Below are 17717 nucleotides of genomic sequence, written 5' to 3'. Positions count from 1 at the left end.
GTCAAGTGTAGAATGACTGAAATTTGTAGTAATGGCCCCTGGACTTCTGGCTACACAAGACTGTTCATGCAGTCATCTTATGTAAGCGCTTTATTTTTTTCAGGGTCATGGATCCATTCAAAACCTCTCAGGTAAAATCGGATTGAGTGCCCGGTGAGAAATACAACGTTGGATGATTCCAGTCCAGCACTAGTCACTGTTACGCATATTCATACCATCAGTCACACATAGAGACAGGTGGTGGATCTAAGAGGTGATCAGGAAACACATGTAAAAAGCACCGAATTACTCAGTTCTCGTGAACTGACGTGCCAGGACATACCTTCATGAGATGAAGTCTCATCGGAAGACGTGATGTCCAGAATAATTAAGTTGTTTCTGTGATTGGAGGAGCAGACGTCTTCCTGACACTGTTTACACAGAACCGATGGAAATATCACTTTAACCCTCCTTAGGTTGGGTTTCTCCCAAATGTATTTCCTGTAATGAGACAAACTGTGTGCAAAATGTAGAGCAAAGGAGAGTTTTTTGCGACAAATGTTGGATTCGGGTCATATGAGGGGGAGGAGCCAAAAAGTCGCAAGATGGTCGCCCCAATCACGAAAAGAGAAGAAAGTTAATTCGCTTGATTTGTTCTAACGCTGTTCAGCAACTTCTGATTAACTTCTGTAAAACGCCCGGAGCCGCGATGGCGGTGGATGCAGCACTTTTTACCCCGGTGACTGTGATCTCTCTGCTCGCCTGCGCCGCCCAGTTTGCCGTCGGCTTTATTTTGGCGCAAATCTGGGGCAAAAAATGTTCAGCCACCGATAGGTGGGTCCTCGTCTGGCTGTTTTACGATGCCATTGTCCACATTACTCTGGTGAGTAGATGGCTGTAGTGTGTAAAACAGGAATTAGAGGAGAGAAGCTCTCCCCCGTTTTTAAAGCTTTGCGCTGTTTTGGGTTTTGGTATTGCAGGAGGGACCGTTTGTTTACATGTCACTGGTTGGAACTGTTGCAACATCAGATGGTATATTCGCTGAGTTGTGTATGTACTATATTGCATAATTTATTTTTATTAAAAAGTGTATATATATATATACATATTATATAATATATATAGAAAATAGAAAATAAACCCATGTGGATTAACTATAGTAGTGTAGACCACGTGTTAAAACGTGAAAGCGTTTTGAGCGACACCTAGCGGTAAATAATGATAGTAAAGGTATTCACACCGAATTTGTCTATTCTATTATTTATGATTTAATTAAAATAATAATAAAAAAATATATACAGTTTATACTAGATATAAAGAATAAATAATTTAATTAATTTCTGTATTTAATTTACATGTACAGCATGCTTTGTAAAAATCAACAAACAGATAATTAAGGAGAGATTGAGGTAGTGGCACACAGACAAGAGGAAATTGTGTGCTGAATTGAAAGAATACAATATTTTACATTATTATATAACATAACCTTGCTAAGCCTCCTCAAAGTATGTCAGCAAAAAATTTTTACTTTTATTTAATATTTACTTCCCTGTGATGCCCATGAGTTTTGGCCCTTGTAGAAAAGGTCATTTCAAAATCTAGAAGGAAAAAAGTTAATTTTTTTATGAACTGTTGTATTTATTTTATTCTCTTGTGGAAATAATAAACAAGTCTAGGAAATATACACAAACAACATTTAACAAATCTAGAGTGGGGTAAAATTAAGAATAGAAATAAGGGGAAAAACTTACCTAATGCCATTAACCTAATGCTGAGAAAACTAACAAAAATGAATTAAATATTTTAACTATTGAAATAACTTATAAAGTGTGATAGAGTGTATGAAGAATTTTACTCCAATAAAAAAATGAAGCCCTCTCTTTTTTCCTGTCTGGACCTCAGCACTATGTGCATGAACCACTGAGGGGGGCATTTAAATCTCAACCATAAAAATAAGGATCCAGAATCATTAACATATTTAGCTAAAAATGAACTGTAAATACAGACAGAAATATGTTTCTCGGCCAATATCATTGCTTTCATTAATGTAGAGGAAAATGCTTTGTATTAAAAAAAAAAAAAAAAAAAGGGGGTAACTGAGCAAACGTACTAGGTTAAGTCTAATTCAGCATATGTCATGATTACCAGGTTAAAGAGGGTTAAGTACTGATCCAGTATAAAACATGGACTCTTTGGGTGCTGGAATAAAAGTGTTTACTGTACATAATGTCTTATAGGGAAGGAATATGGCAAGGCAGATCAGCGATGGCTTCATTCAGACCCAACCATCGTATCCTTGGAGCTGCTGACTGTGGTCTTGGATGGATTTCTAGCGTTGCTCTTGGTTTATGCTATCATTAAAGACAAGCATTACAGGTACATTGTAAAAGCCTAACACAGAATTTGACAATAAGCTATACTAGTAATTTATTATCTGAGCTTTAGATCATTATTATTTGGTGCTTAGTTTTGAGGTTGTGTATTCACATGTACAGTTGAGAGCAAAAGTTATTGTCTTTTCATGAAGAAGACAAATGTAAGGTGTACTAACAAGACATTCAGTGTGTTAGGATTTGCTGCTGCTTCCTTGCATTGTATTAGTTATTTCGCCGCATCCATTTTTCTTTCTAAAATTCTTTTATTTATTAATTTGTCTTTAATTAAATTGATCGACTGTAGGGCTGAAACGATTTCTCAAGTAACTTGAGTAATTTAAATACAAAAATAATCGAGGCAAAAATGTGTTAAGTCCATTTAACTACACACGGATCATTGCGTTTCCCCCTGGACCATTATTACTGATGCACCACCCACTAAACTCTGGAGCACTCTTCACGGGTAACGTAGAAGACGCTGCAGATTGAAAAACAGAGGACCGGGAAGAAAACGGCGAAGGGCCAGGAGGAGATTCAGGCCAAAGGAAACGACAGAAAGTTTCCAAAGTTCGATTGTTATTTTATAGTAATTTAATTGATTTGACTGTTTTTATTTATTATTTTTTTATTTATATATTTGTATTTGCAAATTGTAGTATGGCAATTAAATGTACCGAAATGGGTTTAGTTTTTTCAGCAATAAAAATTTCAGCAATAAAAATGTTAATCAAGTTTAATAAAGCAATACATTTTTGTCAAAATAAAAACAAATGACTTGTTCATTATATAACTACAGCCCTAAACGACTGATTTCATTAAATTACTGCATTTAATAAATTAAACATCCTCACCCTCTGCTTATTCTACCTATAGGCACTTTGTACAAATCAGCTTGTGTGTGTGTGTGAGCTGTATGGAGGCTGGATGACCTTCTTCCCAGACTGGCTGCTTGGAAGTCCAAACCTGAATACTAAGAACTGGCTTTACCTGTGGGTCTACCTGGTTTTCTTTAATAGTGTGTGGGTTGTAGTTCCTGCACTCTCACTCTGCCAATCATGGAAAGATCTTCAGAAATCGCATCAACATACGAAGAAGAAGAAGCGATAGATATGCCGGCTTGATGTGTTTGTTTATTTTTAAGCTGAGCAAAACCGAACTGTGATCTTGAGCAGATTGAGACATGATTCCTCATATTGTTTGTTCATTAGAAGGATCTTTATTAATTAATAAAGTAGACCTCAGTGATTATTTGCTCCAGTTGCATAATCCAGATGATGGATTATTTGATTGTTCTGGTAATAATCTTATCAGTCCAGGATTATTATTATTACTTTTTATTTGTTATTGAACATTTGTGGATTAAATAGCATTTAAAAAAAAATAAATAGTAGTGCTTTTTTTGGTAAACAAATGGCAAAAAGTATTACTAAATGAATAATTGGGTTTATCTAAAACACACCCAAGAAGATCTACCTCAGAAATGCACGAAACACAGAAACATGGCAACGCAATAGAGAATTATTTTGTTATATTACGATATACAAGCTTTGATTTCTACAATTAAACATTGTGTATATAATTTTACTTGACTCATTGTAGTGCATTCATTTTTGCATTTCAATACATTATAAGCTGATCATAGAAATACATTTGACACTTCTAATACCTGTCTTTGGTGTCGTTTGTCAAAGCTTTGAAACGTTCTTGTTGTTTAAGCTTCCCTTTTATGTAGCTCTTCAAGAACAAGCTTGTGATTTGCACTCATTCAGTCATCTATCTTCTTTTGAGTCTTCATTTCACATTCTCTTTTCCTTCTCATTAGTTTGATCTTCAGAATATTTGAGGTCATGCCCATGTCATGTTCCTTTATTGAATCAGTTTGGCCACTGACAGAAAAGCCTGTTGCAGTCCCAGTCCTTTTAAAGCACTGCATGCCTGGATCTCCCAAGTCCTGTTAGTGCAGCTTGCTAAATCCAGCTTTTCACACACTTCGTCTAATGTCAACGAATTTGGTAGGTCAGTTTTATTAGCCAAGACCATCAGCGGAATGTCTTCCAAGTTGTAATCGTTTAGAACGTTCTTCAGTGCCAGCTTTGCTTCCTCCATGCGAGTGCTGTCACTGGCATCCACCACGAACACCAGAGCACTGCATCCCTCCAGATAATACCTCCAGTTGGGCCTCAGACTCTCTTGGCCACCTACGTCCCAAACAGTAAGCACTGTCTTCTTGTTCAACTCCAGGGTGACCACGTTAAATCCTATAGTAGGTGTAGTGTCCATGATAACCCCTCGTTGGAGCCTGTAGAGTAGAGTGGATTTCCCAGCTGAGTCCAGGCCCATTAAGGCTACATGGGGCACCTTTTTGAACTTCTTGCCCTGCTTCTGTAGATTGGGTCCCATCGCACACTTTGTCTCCCTGGATATGACGTCTCTGAACTGAACTCGTCCGTTCTGCCCACAAGAGGAATTTCAGTCAACAGGAAGAGGCTTCTGAACAGAGAAGTTTATTGTAGGTCCTGTTGGTTACTCAGAGAAACAGAATGCAAAGTAAGCAGTTACAGTAAATATCCACAGCACATTGCCTTATGCATAGTCGATTTTGCTCCACGCCTCTGTTATGTGACTAGGTGACTGTGTAAACAAGTTAGTCTGCATTCCTCTTGAGGAGGGTGTTTCCCTTTCTTTTGTTCCTTGCACATTCAAGAGCACAGGAAATGTGCATGATCTTTTTTACAATGTACAGAAGTTTAGTTTGTGTTAAAGGTTATTAACTATTTGCCTGAAACAAACAGATACCTAAGGTTGGGAAAATTGAGACTAATATGTCATTGCTTTTGTTTTTTTGCACCATGAACTATAATAATAAAGCACTAATGTATTTTACACTAAGTTTTATTGGAATTGTATACTTTACATTTTATTAAAGAATATTATTATTATTATTACTACTATTAATAATTTTGTAATATTTAGTTAATTGTTCCTCCTTCGTCCACTTTAATAGTATTAGTAGTAGTATTAAATGTGCTGTTGTGTTTTAATAATATAAGAAGGCAGAAAACAAAGCAAACCTAAAAGAGCAGTTGAACTTGAACCCATTCCTGATTTTCAATCTGGAAAAAAAACACAGAAAGGCCTAGGAAAATCTGTACTGTACAAAGTGTACCGGTGTGATTTATGGAGGTGAGTGGAAATCAGAGAACCCAAAGGAAACCCATAAGAAAATTCAGAGAGTAACATGAGCTAAAGGTCAAACAGGTGAGCCTTATTTATAGACTTTTATGCTGTGTATTTATGCAGGTGTTTGAGGTATGATGTTCAATTCAGGCATAATTGATCATCTTAGGATGTAATTTACACCACTGAAACTAAAATACCAATCAGTCTGAGAACTGCAAAGTATCAGGCATAACATTATGACATTGCAATAATATGACCAGTGAAGTGAATAACACTGATTATTTCTTCATCATGGCACCTGTTAGTGAGTGGGGTATATTAGGCATCAAGTGAACATTTTGTCCTCAAAGTTGATGTGTTAGAAGTAAAAATGTGCGAGCGTATGTATTTGGACGAGTTTGTCAATAGCCAAATTGTGATGGTTAGACAACTGGGTCAGAGCATCTCCATAACTGCAGCTCTTGTGGGATGCTCCTGGTCTGCAGTGGTCAGTATCTATCAAAAGTGCTCCAAGGAAGCAACAGTGGTGAACCGGCGACAGGGTCATGGGCGGCCAAAGCACAATGATGCACGTGGGGGGCGAAGGCTGTTCCGTGTGGTCCGATCCAACAGACGAGCTCCTGTAGCTCAAACTGCTGAAGAAGTTCATGCTGTTAATGCTTGACGGGTTCAGAAGTGTTTTGGCAGCAAAATGGGGACCAACACAGCATTAGGCAGGTGGTCATAAAGTTATGCCTGATCAGTGTAGGGTTTTTTTTTATTATCGCATTATACTTTATTTTTCTGGCTCTTCGTCTCTGTGCAGTGAGAGGTTATGGGTTCACCTACCGCTGACGCCAGCGGTGTGCGCGCGAGTGGCGCGCTCACGCACGCGCTCAGGCACACGCGCTCAAGCACACGCGCATGCGCACACGAGCCGATCGCATCATAACAGTGAAAGCTGTAGAAGCTGCAGTCGATAAATTGCCTGAAACTACCCGCTTTCGTTGTTCGGTAGGTTATTTGCGTTGTGTGAACTGCTTTTTTTTTTTTTTTTCATTTTCTCGTCTTTCTCCATCCCATCTCTCTATCCATCTGTCTCTCAGTTCTATCCGGTGTGTGCTGATGGAGAGATGCAGTAGGTCAGTACCCTAAGAGTTAAGCTAGCTCTATTTGCTAATACAGTAATTGTCTAACCGCCTAGTTAGCAAACTAGATATCTAAATTACTAGCTGGCACGGAGTGTAAATATTGCAGCATGGCTCATGCTAACTCTGATAGTGTGTTAGCTATTAGCTTGGGTTAGCGGTTCTTTGACGCTAGCAACATTCTGGACAACAGATTCCTGGACGTTCTGAAGCAAAACTAATTATTACGTTGTAAACCTATTATTATGAAGATTGTAATAATGTGTTTTGATGTTAATCCTAAACATTTCTCAGTGGCATCATACTAGTGCACTCCGTGGACAGGTGAGAAGTATTTGGGAAGTATTTGGGAAGTATTTGGGATCCCCCCCCTTTGAAAGCTTATTATTGGATTGGTTTTTGAAGTTTTCTAGCAGTTTCAGATCAGCTCCCGGTAATGAGCCTATGTCACAAATAAGTGTGTCAATGCAGCGTTAATGACCATCATACCTTGTTGTTTTGGTGGTTAAGAAGTGCTGGGAAATTTCCATTAGCGTTGATAACGTAGAAGAAATTTGTCAACAAGCCATTCACTGAGTCTTCACGCCAGGGCAGTCGTGCACACTCGAAGAAAAGAGCTGTACACCATCTTATACATGAGTAATCACATGGGCAGTGTTGCTCTCTTAGATTCCCGGTCTGTTTTGACGTCAATTTTCTAACACGTGATCTCCCAGCGATAAGGACAATTTCTACATTTATGAAATCTGACAAGCATCTTTGTGTGGTTGACTTTTCAACAAATGCATTAGTGTTTAGCAGCCATGGTGGCCTGTGTCATCAGGGGAATATCTGTTGTTCTGTAAATGTCCCTTTATGACTGCAGTTTTACTGTTTTGTGTGTGTGCACATTTTAGTGTTAGCAGTGGCGGTAGCTACAGTGCCTCTTCCAGTAGCTGTATTGGATCTGCTCCAGCCCCACCGAAGTCTGTTTCCCCTTCCCCTTGGAGCTTCAACTGTATAGCCATGGTGGATGTAAGCAAATGGCCCCTATTCAGCCTTATGAGTGCACAGGACGCCGCCTCAATACGTCAGGCATGTGTGTTTGGAACATCCGCCAACGAGGCGATCTACATCACCCAAGATAACGAGGTGAGTGTGATGTGGAGTTAGGATTCGAAACCCAGTTAGTCAAGATAGCTAACTAGTACCATCTGCAACTCTGACTTGAAAGAAATGTCCTGGGTCTTACAAGAGTCTTTTGTGGCATGTGGTTTTACAATAATAGGACCAAAGTGAGGCCAGATTATACTGAAAAATAGGAACAAATTAGTACTGGCACACATGCCTGCATATGGCTTTCATTGTACTGACCCAATTCTTTCTAGGGCTTAATGTAATATGAGGTCTCAGATGTTAGCTACATTGTATACTGTTTATTATTTTTGTGTATGGAGGACACTTTGGTATTATTTGTTTGTTTTGTTTGTCAGGTGTACGTGTTTGGGCTGAACTGCAGTAACTGTTTGGGAACAGGGGACAGCACGAGCACCATTGTTCCTAAAAAGTTAGACTCCCTGAGTGGAAAGAAGTTGGTCAGTCTAAGCTATGGAAGTGGGCCACATGTTCTTCTCGCTACAGAGGGTAAGACGGGTCATTAGAGTCGAGTACTCATTTTTTGATTAGGAAATGCAGTCTGATTATCAATACAAAATGAAAGACTGGAGCTGTACAAAGCCGTACAGGAGCTAAGTAACCGTGGCTTCTACATGCTTGACCTTTTATGCATTTTCTCATCTTGTTTATGTAGACTTACGTCAGCATTTGGACTGATATATTTGCTGAACCTCTTACCATTGGATTTATTTGGATACCTTGTATTTGCTTCAATACATAATGTCAACTTCAAAGCAGAATCTTCTTTTTCTTTCGGCTGCTCCCATTAGGGGTCGCCACAGCGGATCATCCGTCTCCATACCACCCTGTCCTCTACATCTGCCTCTTTTACACCAACTACCTGCATGTCTTCCCTCACCACATCCATGAACCTCCTCCTTGGCCTTCCTCTTTTCCTCCTACCTGGTGGCTCCATCCTCAACATTCTTGTCCACATTTCCAAACCATCTTATTCTCGCCTTCCTCACCTTGTCACCAAAACATCCTACATGCGCTGTCCCTCTAATAAACTCATTTCTAATCTTGTCCATCCTCGTCACTCCTAACAAAAACCTCAACATCTTCAGCTCTGCTACCTCCAGCTCCGCCTCCTGTCTTTTACTCAATGCCACTGTCTCTAATCCATACAACAACTCAGATCTCACCACAGTCCTATAAACTTTCCCTTTCATTCTTGCAGATACCCTTCTACCACAAATCACTCCTGTCACTCTTCTCCACCCACTTCACCCTGCCTGCACTATTTTCTTTACTCTCTAACACACAGAATGTTTTGAAAATTAAGAGCTGTTTTATAATTTTGGCTTAGTTTCATTAAAAGTTTTACCACAATAATGGACCGACCAATTGAACCAATAAAACCAAGGAACTGTCCGGTTTATAGATCACACACATACTCAATACATGAATAGATACAGTGCATCTTTGTTGGTTCCTTTTTTAACTACTTTTATGTGCTAAAGGTTTGTGTTGTGAGTGTGTCCATCTCTATTCAGGTCAGGACAATACATGTGCCATTGCTGATCTTGAAAGTGTGTATATGAGGATAAAAAAATAAAAAAATCATTATTTCACAATGTATTACCTAAGTGAAATCAGGATATATAGTATTGTAAATTATTCTAGTGCCAGTATATATTGTCTTTTCTCAGATCAGTGCATCCTTTGCCTTTGCAGAGGGCCAGCTGTATGGGTGGGGACACAATGGGTACAGTCAGCTTGGAAACGGGACTACCAATCAGGGAGTGTCTCCTGTGCTCGTGACCACAAACTTGCAGAACAAGAGGGTGATCGAGGTGGCTTGTGGATCTCATCATTCAGTTGCCCTGACCCATGATGGAGAGGTAAGAAAAAAGAGAGGCAGTTCAGGAAATTAAGTCCCAGCAGTATTTTATTTTTTTTTATATTACAGTCGAACCCACTTATCTCGACCTCGGCTAACTCACCAACCCTATTAAGTCGCCGTTTTTGAAGTGGAACCGCCAAATTCTCGCTTTGTCTTAGCATTTTTTAATCGGTTATGTCGATTATTTTTTTTTTTTATGTCGCCGAACCCTAATATCTCGAGCACAAGGGGGGCAAATTTGCCACTTAATGTCGGTTATGTCAGGAATCCCCCTGCCACGCCCCCTTCGGCGGCGGCATTTCCCGAAGCACCCTGCTTCTTCTCCCTTGCACTCATCGCAGTCATGCTGATCACACACACCTTGACTCTCATTCACTCTTCACTCACTCATCCCATCTCCTATTTAAGCCCCTCACCTCCACACACTCGCGGTCCGTTATTGTTTGTGCATGATCGTATGTGTTGGTTCATGGCGGTCTGTGTAATCGCGTATACGTATCCCGCTACGTACCCTTCTTCTCGGAATCCGCATTCTCTCAACGGCACCCCGGATTACTCCGATCCTGCTGTTTTCCATGTTCACGCTGTCTGCACCACGCCCAGGGCTGCGCTTTCCATAGCGCGGATCCGTGGATTCTCTACACGAACTGTCTCTGCTTTCACAGAACTTCGTGGACCGTGCTCCCGGAGCGCACCACTGGATATTACTGCTTCACTACAAGTATTGGTGGATTATCTCCTAAGTATTCTCAATAAACTTTGTTTGCGTTTACTTCGGCTTACGCCTCCTTATCCGCATTACAGCTTATCTCGATCCGCATGACCAATCAAACAAATCGCGGCAACGCTGTTGTGTAAAAAACCTCCAAAAACACGTTCATGCACATTCTTATTTAATAAAGCACATCATGTACATAAAGAAATTTCAAGCACGGTAATATATTGCTGCCAAATTGGTTTTCGTTTATCTCGATCATCGGTTATCTCAACGCTTTTTGGCGTCCCCTAGGCCGGCGACATAACCGGGTTCCACTGTAATAGTGTTTATTTGAAATTTTCACATGCAATGTCCAGGTAGTCAAATAGACATTTTATGACCTATTAGTAATTGCATCCATGATCATTTTTTTTCCCCCTGAAAAAGGCAATACAAATTTCTTAAGCAGCATGGTCACCCTGAAGTAGATTTCTATTCTGTGATTCACATTTGTAGCACCTTACTTACTTAAACTAATTCTAATACCTATCTTTACCACTCTGAAAGACATTAGACAGAACTGAACAACCTCATGTCACTTATAGGTGCTCTTGACTGTTTTTAGTGTCTGACATTCTGCAAGCATTAGGAGGGAACATGTGATGCATTACTCTCTGAAGGCTTTTTTTCCCCTTTATGCTTTATAGCTCTACTGTATGCATTTGTGCGTAATTTTTAGATGTTGGTAAATTTGCATACATTGTGTATTTTGATGTTTAAGCTTCGCTAACTCCGCTGTAGATAGATGAATGGATGGATGAATGCATGAAATTCACTCAAGGATTTATCACACATTGCTTTACTTTATAAATAAGGCCAAGCTGTCTGAAACATATTAATTCTAATACAGGTGCATTCCCCATTGCAAATAGAATATTAAAATAGAAGCTTTTTCTTCGCAGCCAAAGTGTGTATACAGTATACAGCAACATTTTTTAAATTTTTTTACTAGCCTAATATTTTATTCAACATGAACTTTGGTGGTTTTGTATTGGTTTGCACATTATTTATCATTTCAGATGATTTACTTGTGTGTCTTCTTTTTTGTTCACTCAGGTGTTCGCTTGGGGCTATAATAACTGTGGTCAAGTGGGATCAGGATCCACGGCCAACCAGCCCTCACCACGCAGGGTCTCCAGCTGCCTCCTTAACAAAGTAGTTGTCAGCATAGCGTGTGGTCAGACCTCCTCCATGGCGGTAACAGACAACGGAGAGGTAAAAGTGAATAAAGTGAATGTGTGTCTCTTTAGTTTTAGCCCCCAAAAAAGCACTATTTAATCGGATAATTTTTTAACAGAACAGACGCTTTGTTCACAATTTTTTTTTATCTTTAACCGCTTTTATTTGTGCAATTATATACTGTGTGCTTATGTATTTCAGGTGTATGGTTGGGGTTATAATGGTAATGGACAGCTTGGGTTGGGGAACAATGGAAATCAGCTCACACCATGCCGTCTAGCAGCGCTGCAGGGTGTTTGTGTCTTACAGGTAATTTTCAAAGGTTTTATTATATATTGAAATATTTAATTAATATTATTGCAAATTTGAGTTATAGACTTTTTTTTTTATTGCAATGAAACATTGCCATATGTTGTTGCACAGCTGAATCCTCGTTCGTTTACTATATTGAGCTAAAGCTCATGCCATGTGTTTCAGATTGCCTGTGGTTATGCCCACACATTGGCACTAACAGACGAGGGACTGTTGTATGCGTGGGGAGCCAACACTTATGGCCAGCTTGGTACCGGCAACAAGAGCAATCAACTCAGTCCTGTTCAAGTCATGGCTGAGAAAGAGAGGTGAGAGAGGGTGGATTTTCTCTATAGTTTGTTGTTTTGGTCTTTGACATTTTTCTGTTTTCTTTTTTTCTCAGGTTACATGAGAACTCTGTGACTGTGTGACTGTTAGGTGTTGCTATACAGTCACATCAAATTACTGACTGTGTATGTGTTTGTGTTTGTGGCTAGTCAGCATGCCAGCACTTATCCACATTGTTGGGTCTTAGAGTCCTTTCCTGTCAGCTTGCTCTGGTGTTTCCTCTGTTTCCTGTATAGTTGTTGTGTGTTGGGCACAACTCTTAAGGGCATGTTCGAATATAGTGTGTATTTACCCCATGTTCTTAGTTTGCAATTGCAGAGAGATGGCATTTCCTGAAAAAAAAAAAAAAAAAAAGGAAAAATGTTTGTCCAAAAAAAACATTTTGTTCCAGAAGTATGTGAAGAAACACTGTGAAGGATTTGTTGGTGTTCTTTGACTGTTATTTAGCCCCTGATTATTTTCTTTTTATACAGTGGTGTGAAAGGGATTTTTTTTTTTTTTTTGCATGTTTGTCAAACTCTGTTTCAGATCATCAAACTAATTTAAATATTAGTAAAAGAGAACACAAGTGAACACAACATGCAGTTTTTAAATGAAGGTTTTTATTATTAAGGGAAAACAAAATCCAAATTGGTTATCTTTAACTAATATTTAAATTAGTTTGATCTGAAAAATTAAAGTGTGACAAACATGCAGAAAAAAAAATTATAATCAGGAAGGGGGGAACACTTTTTCACACCACTGTGTGTGTATACATATAATAAAAATTATATATAAAAATAGTTTATATTGTTTTTTTCTTTGTCAACTGAATTGTGTTCCTTCACTCTGATTACTTCGAAAATTGCTCCAGGATTGTGGAGATAGCAGCATGTCACTCCACACACACCTCAGCAGCGAAGACACAGAGTGGCCGGGTGTACATGTGGGGCCAGTGCAGAGGTCAGTCCATCGTATTACCCCATCACACACACTTCAGCTGCACCGATGACGTCTTTGCCTGCTTCGCAACACCATCCGTCATGTGGAGACTCCTGTCCATGGGTGAGTTTCCAGCATTATGGACATGTACTATTGTCCTCAGCTTAGTATTACTCAGAGATTGTTGTAGAGTATTTTCTCACAAGTTTTAAATAAGGAGAGAAGACCAATGAGGATGCGTTCTGATAACTTCGAGACATTGCCTAGCCTACACAGGAGTCTTAAAGAATGGTGATCAATATGTATACTGTAGCAGTATACACGGAAATGTATGTACTGCAGTATACACTGTAGTGTATGTAATGTCATTTCTTAACAATTAAATTACAGTGCATAATTTAGCAAAACAGCAATTTACAGTACTGTACTGTACAAACTATGTAGTATATATATGTATGTAGCAGCAGGAACACTGAATGACGGGCACCAGTTCACGATAGGAGGCTGGAGCATACACTGCTACTTTTGCCTGTCACACAAAACTTACAAATAAATAAATAAATAAAACTATTGTAACTCTGGGATTATCTGTACTATGTTCTTTGGATACCTTTCATTCCTAGGTCATGTTGAGCTGCACCAGAGCTCTTCGATTCAGTCCAGGTTCAGCCTTCCCTCTTGGTCACGGCTGAATAATGTGTCTACATGACATTTTACTAAAGTGTATTAACACAACAATGACTATGCTTGTAGAGCGCGACGATTTCCTGACTGTGGCTGAGTCTTTGAAGAAAGAGTTTGACAGTCCCGAGACCTCAGACCTCAAATTCAGCATAGATGGCAAATTCATTCACGTGCACAAAGCAGTGCTTAAAATCAGGTGTGTGCTGCACTCCATTTCATTCAGTGTATGTGGTGGGATTTGTTTGTTTGCTCAAAAAAAAAAAAAAAAGAAAGCAAGAAAGAAAAAGAGCACACTTTTTGGCTTGGTAATGCAGAGCTTAATGTTATAATTATTATAATTTTTTTTTTAATTACTCAAAAGCATTTTGAACAAGACTTGCAAATGTTAATATCATTACTTGAATGATCAAAAGAAGGCATTGCTCTGTTTTTTTTTTAAATTGATTGCCTGTCTGAAGTCATCCTGCGAGTCATACACAACTAGGTGATAGTAAGATACATCCAAAACACATCCAGATTTGGTAGCACACTATATCGACAACACACGTTTGATTTCATTTGAGTATGAATGCCAAACACACCATGATTTGGCAGCTGAAATGATTGTAGGTGTGCTAATCTATTAGTAACAGATATCAGACTCAAATGTAAATTAGAGACCGTTTTTTTGCCATTTTTAAATTAATCGGCATCGACCGATTGTGCTGCAAATTAGCCCAATAATTAGGCAGGTGCATCTGACACACAAAACCGTGCGTTCTGCACTTGCATGTGAGAAGGAGCTTTTTTACCTGCTGTTACTTTTTTTTTAAATCATATCTGCTAAGTTGCAAAGATAAGAGCAAGAGTGACAACACTCAACACTTTATCACAATATATTGGCATATTTGTAAATATCAGCATCGGCATGAGATAAACCCATATCTTACCTCTAATGTAAATATGTTATTTCTTCCACAGATGTGAACACTTCAGGTCAATGTTTCAGTCCCACTGGAATGAAGATATGAAAGAGGTGATTGAGATCGATCAGTTCTCCTACCCCGTCTACAGGTCCTTCCTCGAGTTCCTCTACACGGACACTGTAGATCTTCCTCCAGAGGATGCTATTGGTAAGTGCAGGCGAGTAGGTTGTAGCTCTGTGAGAAGGTTCTAGCACACAATCTACACACACAATTAGCATTCGGTTCAATCTAAATGTAAAAATTAATAGGATTTTTTTTTTAGATATTTTCTCAAAATACTGGAGTGAAAACCTTTTAGTACACATTTAACATTACGCCATCTACTATTTTTTTTGCCCCCTTTTTGTTTTATTAAAATGTGTAGGATTACTGGATCTGGCAACTTCGTACTGTGAAAACAGGCTGAAGCGGCTGTGTCAGCACATCATAAAGCGGGGCATCACTGTGGAAAATGCTTTCTCTCTGCTTTCTGCTGCAGTCAGATATGATGCTGAGGTACAATTAACCCTCCCGTACAGGACACACAAAATGCACAGGCTTTTGACGTGCAACATCTGGCTAAAGTAGCTGGAAGACCACAAGCCTAAGGAGTTGTTTAAAGATGAAATACACAGGTTGAACCGTCATCTGTGTGTGGTAAAATGTGATTGGCCCATTATAAAGGAAATTGATTCTTTATAACACAAATGCAGATATTTAATTTATTCAGCTTTTGCTCCTTTTGCTCTGAATTGTTTTGTACTGTTATCTGAGATATTTGTCAGTGGGTGTGGGGAAAAAACTGTTTTATTCTAGGTTGCCCAGGAGAACAAGGCAAATAGATGTAAATAGAAACTTGTCCACTGCTTTGAATATCGATATTTCATTATTCATTTTACAGTTATATTTCTTTCATTTAGGATCTTGAGGAATTCTGCTTTAAGTTCTGTGTGAACCACCTGACCGAGGTGACTCAGACAGCAGCGTTCTGGCAGATCGACGGGAACATGCTGAAGGAGTTTATCTGTAGAGCCAGCCGCTGTGGAGCTTTTAAAAACTGATACACACACCAGAGCTAACTTTTATCATGAGTGCAGCTGTTACTCCAAACTCATCCACACCACTAGAGGGCACTGTTACTATGTGTTTATTGGATTTATTATTATTATTTTTGGTTAGTTTTGCTTGAATATTGATAACTGTTATAGAGCAGCTGGAGAATGGATGCTTTTTGTCATGAACAAATCTTTAACAAAGGATTTTGAACTTATCTTGATGGACATCATTATGTCTTTTACGCGTCAGTGTTGGTACTGTACGAATAGAGATGAATAACTTGCATTTCCACTAGACTTTTCAGCACTTGGTTTGTCTGAGAGTTGGGCCATCTTTATATCTGATGCAGTTACAGTCGAGTGTACTCTGTCAGTGTTACGCTGATTAATTATATAATCCACTCTGGAACCTTAATTTACAGTGTAGAGACAATGTAATGTCCTAATACACACCTGCTGGCCTTATTAGGCTTTAAATTGTGTTGGGAACTGAATAACTATTTTTATTTTTTATTTTGGGGGGGCCCATGTTGCTATGCATCGTTCCATAGCAACGCCACCTGACACCACATTCCAATTGGCAGAGCCAGGGTTAAGGTGACTGGAGATAATTGGTTGTTTTTCTTTCTTGTTTTGGTGCAGCTCAGTTATAATTTCCTTATAAAATAATGATGTGATCGTGGATATGACCTTGATTCATGCACCTTTTCATATTTGCTGCTCTCATCTTAAGCATGACATGTTCATCTATCAGAATAGAGACGTGCAGCACTACTCACGTGTGCTTGAGGAAGACCACTTAGATTCTTTTTTTTCTTTTTTTTTTTAAACCAGAAAATCTGTTTACTTGTTACTATTTGTGCATAGAAATATTCTTTGACATGGAATTTTAGGCACAAATATGCACATTAAAATTGCACCTCTACTTGTTTTTTTTTTCTTTTCTTTTTATTACAAAACAGATATAACTCTCAATACCAGCTGCGGGATTGAAAACTGACTTGACCACTTGCCTCTTTAATTTCCTTTACTCCTTTTTTGTCATTTTCTCCTTGCTAACAATTTGCTTAAGAGCTATTGATCTTAATTGAGCTAACAGATTTTGCATAAAAAAGAAAATGTGGCGAGTCATCTTTGATAAAGTACAAGCATTTTCAGGCGTATTTCAGTATGATAATACTCAGTACTGGATCGGTGCATATTTAATTTTCTTGTATCATTTTCATATTTTGTATAACGTTTTGCTTTGTGTTGGTTTATGCAAAAACACCTGTGAATATAAAGTTGCAGAAAAGTTGTTGAACTGTATATATTGTATAGGTTTTGCACTAAATATAAATTTAGTAAGTAAAATGATTTATGACTGTGTTGCAACATATTAACTGTTATCAAAATAAAGCTATGGTAGGGTTTTGTGAAAGGTTGGTGTGTTTGCAGGGTTTTTTTTCATTCATTCACCTTAGTAATCATTGTATTATTTGACTATGAAATAATTGTAGGAGGCACATTTTAATCTGGTATCAAGGCATGGGTTAAATGTTTGTGCAGGAGCGTAATAGCATTTTAAAGTGACAGGAAAAAATATGGACATTCGAACAAAACATTGTCATAATTTAAAAGTTTCATAGGAAGGTAAAATTGTTTATTGTACAAGATTTATAAAGCTGTAGATACTCTTCAAATAGCATTAAAATAGGAAATTACATTGGGATGATTGTCCATGTTTAAAAACTATTCAAATTGAGTTGAAAAGCAACACAAATTAACGTTATGTAAAACCTTTAAAATGGGTGTAACTCTATATTTGTTTGTAAACCACAGAATCAGATATGTGTTTAAAAATTCCGCTTTGGCGACCCCTAATGGCAGAAGCCGA

At 38.5% G+C, this 17717-nt stretch overlaps 4 protein-coding genes across 9 annotated transcripts in view; 3 read left to right on the top strand and 1 right to left on the bottom strand.

The window, feature by feature from the left end:
• Positions 1–17717, top strand: part of setd4 (SET domain containing 4) — a 493820-nt gene that overhangs the window by 286253 nt on the left and 189850 nt on the right. The window lies entirely within an intron of this gene.
• On the top strand, positions 383–3938 carry ebpl (EBP like). Its single transcript, XM_083523162.1, is given in 5 exon segments — positions 383–862; positions 960–1029; positions 2217–2355; positions 3228–3249; positions 3252–3938. Coding segments are annotated over 5 exon segments (615 nt in total). The 5' UTR covers positions 383–688; the 3' UTR covers positions 3462–3938.
• On the bottom strand, positions 3679–7528 carry arl11 (ADP-ribosylation factor-like 11). 2 transcript variants are annotated; one of them, XM_083523166.1, is made up of 2 exons: positions 7151–7528; positions 3679–4870 (listed from the first exon to the last, which is right to left on the bottom strand). In XM_083523166.1, exon 2 carries the CDS (start codon positions 4752–4754, stop codon positions 4221–4223), a length of 534 nt encoding a protein of 177 aa, XP_083379292.1. In that variant the 5' UTR covers positions 4755–4870; positions 7151–7528; the 3' UTR covers positions 3679–4220. The 2 variants fall into 2 exon arrangements, with proteins under 2 accessions (XP_083379292.1, XP_083379293.1); XM_083523167.1 differs by lacking the exon at positions 7151–7528 and adding an exon at positions 5426–5462.
• On the top strand, positions 6385–17261 carry rcbtb1 (regulator of chromosome condensation (RCC1) and BTB (POZ) domain containing protein 1). Of its 5 annotated transcripts, none has more exons than XM_083523121.1 (13): positions 6385–6527; positions 6620–6655; positions 7558–7792; positions 8134–8284; positions 9494–9660; positions 11476–11634; positions 11800–11907; positions 12076–12218; positions 13091–13281; positions 13912–14038; positions 14803–14954; positions 15172–15302; positions 15707–17261. In XM_083523121.1, the coding sequence occupies exons 2-13, from the start codon at positions 6639–6641 to the stop codon at positions 15845–15847; spliced, it is 1722 nt and encodes a 573-aa protein (XP_083379247.1). In that variant the 5' UTR covers positions 6385–6527; positions 6620–6638; the 3' UTR covers positions 15848–17261. The 5 variants fall into 5 exon arrangements, with proteins under 5 accessions (XP_083379247.1, XP_083379248.1, XP_083379245.1 ...); XM_083523120.1 differs by having other exon boundaries at positions 6441–6492; positions 6609–6655; XM_083523122.1 differs by lacking the exon at positions 6620–6655 and having other exon boundaries at positions 6398–6527.

This window comes from Silurus aristotelis (genome assembly GCF_946808225.1).
Source record: "Silurus aristotelis genome assembly, chromosome: 20".
NCBI lineage: Eukaryota > Metazoa > Chordata > Actinopteri > Siluriformes > Siluridae > Silurus > Silurus aristotelis.
The sequence above is the reverse complement of the archived record's forward strand: the minus strand, read 5'-3'. Positions and strand labels throughout refer to the sequence as shown.